The sequence below is a fragment of the Lepisosteus oculatus genome, chromosome 9 (assembly GCF_040954835.1).
Source record: "Lepisosteus oculatus isolate fLepOcu1 chromosome 9, fLepOcu1.hap2, whole genome shotgun sequence".
NCBI lineage: Eukaryota > Metazoa > Chordata > Actinopteri > Semionotiformes > Lepisosteidae > Lepisosteus > Lepisosteus oculatus.
The window spans coordinates 13,893,816-13,902,153 of NC_090704.1; the positions used below are offsets into that span (position 1 = coordinate 13,893,816).

The 8,338-nt window shown below is 37.2% G+C and overlaps 1 protein-coding gene across 10 annotated transcripts in view; it reads right to left on the reverse strand.

Moving 5' to 3' along the window:
• Window positions 1–8,280, reverse strand: part of dnajc6 (DnaJ (Hsp40) homolog, subfamily C, member 6) — a 36,824-nt gene extending 28,544 nt beyond the window's left edge. For 9 of the 10 annotated variants that reach the window (XM_069194182.1, XM_069194183.1, XM_069194181.1 and 6 more), the window contains exon 1: window positions 1,300–1,664. In XM_069194182.1, coding sequence (XP_069050283.1) covers window positions 1,300–1,483 — 184 coding nt within the window. In that variant the 5' untranslated portion in view covers window positions 1,484–1,664. Of the gene's footprint in view, window positions 1–1,299; window positions 1,665–7,961 lie in introns of those variants that run through there. The other variant, XM_015355595.2, reaches the window with a different exon arrangement.
• Between the last annotated feature and the right edge of the window lie 58 nt (window positions 8,281–8,338).

Below are 8,338 nucleotides of genomic sequence, written 5' to 3' on the forward strand. Positions count from 1 at the left end.
AAATGGTATTATAAATATACAGATACTGACCAATTAAAAAGAGCAATAATCTAAATGAATTTCCAGAAGCTAAAAATATGAAATCGTTCATGCAGCTGTAACTGTTTTTGAACACCTGTATGCTGAGATTCATCAACAACAAAGGTTAAGCGGTACAACACAAACAAAACAGTGATGCAAAACGTGCTGAACTGGACAAAGAGCCTGTGTCACAAACGCTTTTCTGCTGATGGTCTGCACCTACACACGTTCTGTCTGTGCAAAAACTATTTGACTTTAAATGTTAATTGTTTAACTGCTGAAAGCCCCAAAGCTGGGTTCTACCCCTGAAAGGATAATGACTCTAAACAGTAAGATGATGTGGCCCATAAAGGAGAGGCCTACTGTACTGTATGTAATGAGCTTAACTGATACTATCCTATCACTGAAAGCTCGATGATTGCATTATGATTTCACAGGGGCTAAGTCCCAGAGGCCTCCTCATTTTTCAGTGCACTGCAGCGAACCTCCCACTGAACAACTGTCTATATTCGTGGCATTCGGTTTTCGGTGATTTTTGTCTGAAACAGGGATGGGATCTTCCACCTGCCCCAGCGATCAAAATGCAATCGAAGTGAAACACCAACAGCTGACGTAAACCAGACCTGACGTATTTTTGCGGTTTAGCGAGCCTGAAAGGCAGACTGTGGACATTCGTAAAAAAATACTGACTTTATATTATATATTCACGCTGCACCGATCATCTGCAGTATTCTAACACGGCATTCATAAAAGGATTTTAAAAATTCTGCGATGCAGACATTCTATACAGCCACAACAATACAAAAAATAGTTTAAATACGGTTTTATTACTCATGTACATTTCACTTACGATCTCAATCGGGTGTAAAAGACAGTAGCTTCTAATCTAGAAGTATACAGATACAAAGTGGTCCCTCACCAACATTACTTCATTGCTATTATACACTATGCTCCAACTTCAGCAGCGTAGCATATTTCAGCATGACAAATTGGACGCTGTGATCTCAATAAAATTTGCATAGCAGGGTTTATAATGGGGAAATAACGACGCAAAACACCTGATCACTTAAAGAAGGAAAGCGAAATACAACCTCGGGGAAATCGGTGCAAATACTAAATAACAAGTATCAAGTTATTATAAAAATATTAATCGGTTCCAAATGTACCACAAAAACGCAGCAACACCCGTGCACATTTCAGCATTCAAGGCAGTGGTGTAGCGTTACGCCCAGACACAAACGAGAAGCATATAGTACGTCTTGTTGTCGGAGTCTTTACCTGAGCTGTCCATGGTGCTGTAGTCCTCCTGTCTGCCTGCAAGATTCACTTTGACTGATGAGCTCCCACCGTGTGTGCTGCCGGTTGTCTCCCCGTTACTGAAGTCTGCGCTGCTGTCGACCAACTGCAAAGATTCATACCCATCGTAACTAGTCTTTTTCTTGTAGCCACCTAGCAGGCTCATGAGCACACCACCAAATTATGCAAATTACATGTAAAAGAAATAAAGACGATGCACATATCCCTGGCCAGAACACTGTATTTTTTTTCTTAAGCCTGGTTGCTCAGTCTCCTCTTTCCTTCTGCCAGTGAAAAAGCCTGTCATCAGGACTGCATTTACTACACAGCACATTCGAGCCTCTTGCTCTCCCTGCTGAGTTAATGGGTCCTTTCGGGGCTTTCCTTTCCTGGCTCTAGGCCAATCCTGAAAATGCATGTAAGCAAGAGGTGTCCAAGGATTGCCTGTTCTAAGATTTACAGTTATTGAATAACTTGCATATTTATGTTACTATTAAAATATTTACTCTTTAATTCGTTTATGTCCAGGCCTTTGACTTCTTAGTCACCTTAGTGCTCTTAAGCTATAGTTTTGTACTTCCATCCAGTGTATATCCTGCCTTACTTCCAAAATCAAGTTCCAAACCTTCAAGTCTTGAATTCTTGAATGCACTCTTCAATTGCAATATTGTAATCTTGCAGAGCCAAATGCACAGAATTACATGATTGGCCAATGACATTGTAATGATGATCATTTTATGTAGCAATAACCACTTTAACAATAGCAGTTACTAACATTTACCATTTCTGAATAACTCAAAATCAATTCATGTTTTTTTAATCTGCATACATAAAAATGTTTGAGAATGTTCACCGATGTCCTTCAAAACAGCTATGTTTAATAAAGGTAAATGTTTTCTTATTCAACATCTTGTTGATGTTAACCCTAACCCTATTCAACTAAGGTTGCTGCTGGAAGAGGTGTTAGTGGGGCCAGCAGGGGGCGCTCACCCTGCGGCTCATGTGGGTCCTAATGCCCCAGTGTAGTGACGGGGACACTATACTGTAAACAGGCGCCGTCCTTCAGATGAGACGTAAAACCGAGGTCCTGACTCTCTGTGGTCATTAAAAATCCCAGGGTGTTTCTCGAAAAGAGTAGGGGTGTACCCCGGCGTCCTGGCCAAATTTCCCATCGCTCTTTATCAATCATGGCCTCCTAACAATCCCCCTCTATAAACTGGCTCCATTATCTGCTCTCTACCCCACTGATCGCTGATGTGTGGTGAGCGTTCTGGCGCACTATGGCTGCCAACGCATCATCCAGGTGGATACTGCACATTGGTGGTGGTGGAGGGGAGTCCCCATTACCTGTAAAGCGATTTGAGTGTCCAGAAAAGCGCTATATAAGTGTAAGCAATTATTATTATCTAAATTAGTATTACCCACATCTTACCTCAGAGTGAGTAAGAAGAACACAAAGGGGTAGTGGTGGCTCTGTGGCTAAGGATCTGCACTTATAATAATAATAATTGCTTACACTTATATAGCGCCTTTCTGGATACTCCACTCAAAGCGCTTTACGGGTAATGGGGACTCCCCTCCACCACTACCAATGGCAGTTACACTTGTTGCTGGAAGGTTGCAGGTTCAAATCCTGCAGTTGGCAGAGAAATCCTACTCTGCTGGGAGTAGCACGGCCCTTAACCCCAACTGCTCCAGGAGTGCCATATAAATAGCTGACCCTGTGGTCTGACCCCAAGCTGCTCTCTTCCTACCTGTGTGTCTCCTGGAGAGCAAGCTGGGGTATGCAAATAGTAATGCAAGAAATTGGATATGGCTAATAAAGTGATCTTATCTATAAAATGATAAAATCTGTTTTTTAACACTTTAGCTTTGTAACTGCCAATATAAAATTGTCTTATGCTGCCTGATGTTTCACAATCTATAAATATATATTTATTTTGTTAATCATTCCAATAGGTCTAAAAAAGATCAATCAAATGTGATATAATTAAAAAGATCTGAATTATATTTCACATTTACCCATTTTTAGATTGGTAAATTCTGTCTCACAAGCAAAATATTTTGGTCTTATACAGTGCATAATAAATACAAACAGTAACCTAAATCCTGCTTTTGAAAAAGACATATCTGCATATCAATGCAAGGCGAAGCTAGTTTCTTAGCTTTCTGCAGCTAATTGCCTAAGGGCAGTGTTTGAATTACTGCTTGTTTTTGTAACTATGAGTTTGATCTGTGATGTTCAGTCCACGTGGTTACTTTTTGAAGCAGTCCTATTAGTTTCAGCATCTATACCTGCGGGTGTTCCATTTTTACAAATTGACGGACTGTTTGTAAGTGACTTCAAATTGTTTTATGCGCAAATACTAAAGATACGGTCAGATACAGCCCCAATCATCTGTCAATTTAAGTTTTCTTAAAATCTCAAACATCTTTCACAAATAGTACACTTCTTCCATCCATCCATTTTTTAACTGCTTCTGCAAATACAGGCTAAATAATATATAGCTGAAGATATACATCTGAAGTACATTAATCAGCACTGTGCTACTGCATATAGTGTATCATCAGTACATCACTACACCCAGTTTGGTTTGCTGCTAATTAGGGAAAAGGGTCCATCATAAAGAAGATTTATGTCTTAATTCAGCTTCTTGGCTTTCAATACTATGTTTCCTTTGTAGATTGAATTTTCCGGCAACTATATTTGCATCTTAGTTTCTCACAGGCTGAAAATGATTGAGAAACGATTTTCTATAACTCAGTCAATTCATCAAAAGCCATATTCCATTTAAGATGTAGAAAGAGAATGCAGGTTTAAAAATCAACATAAAGAGCATGAAGGAACACTTCGAGAAACGTCTGTCCAAGGACATTTGAAAAAGGAAATGAAAGGATTGGAAACACATATTGAAAAAAATACTAGAACATTTATCCTTTTGTTATGAATCTATATTTGCTCAAAACTGTGCAAAAAAACATATATATCCCCCAACAAATAGCTTTCTCCTCTTCTTTCTCCGCTTATTCTCAACACCAGCTAGTTAAAAGATAAACTTTATGGGAAGCAAGGTCCATTTCAAGTAGTCATTTATCTACCCATTAACTCACCTCAGAGGACTTATGGAATCATTTTTAGATTAAAATAATTTTCAGTCTGACATTCAAAGAAAAGAATGAGAATCAATCAATTTAGCTGTTAGCGTCTTGTTAGAAATATATCCCACTGCATCTAATGTATTTTCTGTTGATTTTATATTATTAGTGACACATTATTTTTCATATTCAAATATTTAAAGCAAGGCAATAGTAGACATGAATCAAGATTTACGCACTAACAAAGAGTAAAAAACATGAACTTGCTGCAGTAACAAAAATGCTGTATTTGGCAGATATGACATTTGAGACAATTTTGTTAATAAAGGCCTGCCCTGCAACTGCTTAATGTTTCACAGTTTTTATAGAGACAAGGTAAACACTTTCTGTGCTGTTTTCTAATGTACTAAAAAACTACCAGTTAATGTGTAAAACAGATATAATAAAAGATTTTCTGACATATAAAAGTGAAATTGAGATTATATTGACATTATACAGTACAATGTCATTACCTCAACACTCATTAAGAACAGCAAATGAAGGTCATGTTTTTATAGATATCGTGTGCTTTTTAAAAAAATAAAAAGAACATTATGTATATGTAAAATACACTGAGATTGAATATTAAAAAATCTGATTTTTTTCATTCAGAAATAAATCTTACTATTTTAAAACAAGAAATCCTATATCCTCATCATTAAAAATGTAAGTCTCACATGAAATACTATGGAATGCAGTTGTACTTTTATATAACTGACTCCAAAGTGACATATGATTACTTTCTCTGCAATTGTGCCATTGTGTGACTCTTATGGCCTATATATAAAACTAACGTTAAATCATACAGTACTGACAAATTGAAACATCTAATCTCTCTAACAAGAATTGTCAAATGTTGCATATTTTGGAAGATGTTGGAAGGAATTCTTTTTTAGCCTCTAGGGAGGTGTGTCTGAACAAATGTGCCCTAACTGTGCCCCAGCTGAGTTTGAAATGCAAATATCATACAGTACACAAGCATTCAAACCAGTTTCATGTTACTGTTCTCATTGCAAGCAGTTCTGCATGAGTCAGGCCTTTGGCATCCAACAGGAACAATGACAAAGAGAATGACAACTATCCTCAACCAAGACACTACAGCATTCAAGGAAATACAGTTTATTACATATTCAAAAACTAGACAAAACCAACCAGTATATATTAAACAACTCAGGCTATTTTATCCCACCCTTTCAGATAAAAAAGAGCATAAATGAGACACTAAGAATATAACTTAATAGTTCAAGTATGGAAGACACTCTTTGTGGTTGTTAATGGTACAACGCAATAACACTAACAGCTCTGCTCTTCATTTAGCATGTTAGTAAAAGATGCATTAAAAAATCTGGTATGAAATTTAATCATACTTGATCCATCTTTCACAGCATAGGTGGACAGAAGCTACCACTTACTGCTGCCATACAATTCAGCATTAATTTCATAAGACCATTCTCAGCATAGCTACAGATAGATTCAGAGTTGATCAAACTGGTTAAGAACATAAGAATGGTTACAAATCAGAGGAGACTGTATGACCCATCTACTTGTAGCTAAAACAGGGTATCAACTTCAACAACATGGCTGGATGGCTAGTACCACATTCCCACAATGTTTTTGGTATAGAAGTGTCTCCTGCCCTTAATTTTAAATGCACTTCCATGTACAGTAGTTTCCACTTGTGTCCTCTAGTTCACTTTAAATGACTTATTCTAAAGAAGTTCACTGGGTTGTAAATGCATCAAATGCATCAAATGTTAAAGTTTTATCTGTTGATATCCCTTTAATTATTTCAATAAGATGATCTTTGATTATTCAAGTTGTGCGGACGTTTTAAAAAGAAACATGCTAAATCCTGTTCTTCAGTTATGCAGATGACATCACACTCCATGAGATGTAGTTTTTCAGACACGACACTGGCTAGTTTGTAACTGAGTTTAAACATGTATAATTACTACTTTAAAATGGTCTTACTCTTATCATGGTAGTATTCGTTTTAACATACAAATGTAAATAAATCATTATTTTTTGGTTTTGGTTTGTCAGTTCTGGTGCAGTGGTCCAAGTAATGATTCTTTGAAAAACATGTTAATTGGCTGTTAATAGTTTCAGATACACAGATGTAGTGAAATACAATAAAATAGTATAAAATAGAAATAGTGATGTTCAATAGAGCTGAACAGTAAATCAACTTCCTTCACACTGAAAGCAGAGGCTGTTCTCTGTTTAGTAAGAGTAAAGGTACAATAATCATTGAGTAATTCAAGGATTGTCCATTGGACACACTCCTTAAATATAAGAACATCATGCAGGTATCACTGGAAAGGTTCAACATTCTCAATGAGTCACTAAATCTGACTTTCTTCAGTGGGTAAGGGGTATACAGTTATTGGTACAGGTTACTAGAAAATACAACTCAATTTCACAGCCTTAAGCACTGGTTATCTTGCCTGAGGCTTTTCTTTTCATTTCTCTTCAGTTTTGGAGCACGGTTTTGGCCTGCATCAACACAGTCGTGAAATCAGTAGTCTCCATCTTTCACGAGGCAGCGGCAAAGGCACGTAAGGGAAACCAGGGAAACTGGAGTTTAACTGAAACTCTTTGGCAACCCAGCTTGCATCTCTCAAGGGCGAAGAGGAATTCTCAATATGCATTCACTTGGTTCTAGCTATTAAAACCGTAAAACTTCGGAAACCGAAAGCGGAGTTTAATACAAAATGTTACTATATTTCTTATAATGAACCTCACGAATGAAATGGAAGTTCACGGATGTGATACAGTACGTTGGCGTCACACTGGGCATTCCTTTTCCTGACGCTCAGATTTAAATACATAATTTTCATCGAACTTAAATCGTCAATATTTTCCAATCAGTAAACAAAAATACATGTACTCAGTAATCCCTAATATTCCTAGTACTTTCGGAGCACTGTTGGAATCTGGTATTAAAAAAAAATCACATTTAAATATTCCAATATTATACTGAATTCTGAAACTGAAATTGATATTGAATAGATGTAATGCAGACATGTAAAACTGAATGCTTCCGAATATAATATATAGTTAACACTGCTTGAGATATTAAAACAACATTTTTAGAGGAGCACCGTTTTCTAATCTCAGCGAAAGGCCTTGTCATCAAAAATAACATCTTTAAGACCAATGTATAGCCGCCTGTTCTCCTGTAAACAAAATCACCATGCAATATGGTACTTAGATCACGTTTTTCATAACACCAACAGAAGAAAACACTTTAAAATTAAATATGTACCTGCAATACGAGCACCCCGAGCAAACTCAGTTTTATTTATATCAAATATTTAATGCAATATGATAAACACGTCGCCGTTAACAAAAAAGTGGCGTTATAAATTATACAATACTTACAGACCTCTACTGGGACCTGAAATTTAGCGTTATCATTCTAGTTGCCAAATCGGTAGCACTGAATAGCCCAAGCACCTACAGTATTTTTACTCTAGCATTCCAAGAAGGATTTCCCGGTACCATACCTCTCTGAGCAGTTTCTTTCATTCTCCTCTTATTTGAAGTCTTCAGATGCGGAACCCCAGCTGATTTGAGAAGTGCTGACCTTTGATTTGTCATTCACAGCCAGTCAAAGGTCATAGAGGTAAATGTACCATCAATCCCTGGTATTGGTGCATGGTAATTATGGGCTATTGCGTACAGGATGACTGCTGGATTATGGAGCATCACACTGTAAAATCACGACTTCTTCAGGCAAGCTCTAAACATATGGTGAAAAACATGGGGTGGATTCTGAAGTGGCGGACTGGAAGTCCGGTCCTGCTGTGTGATCATTGTTGTCTTAACGGAAGAAAACAACACATTTTGTAGCTGTAACTGATCGTAAAAGCCATTCTGCATG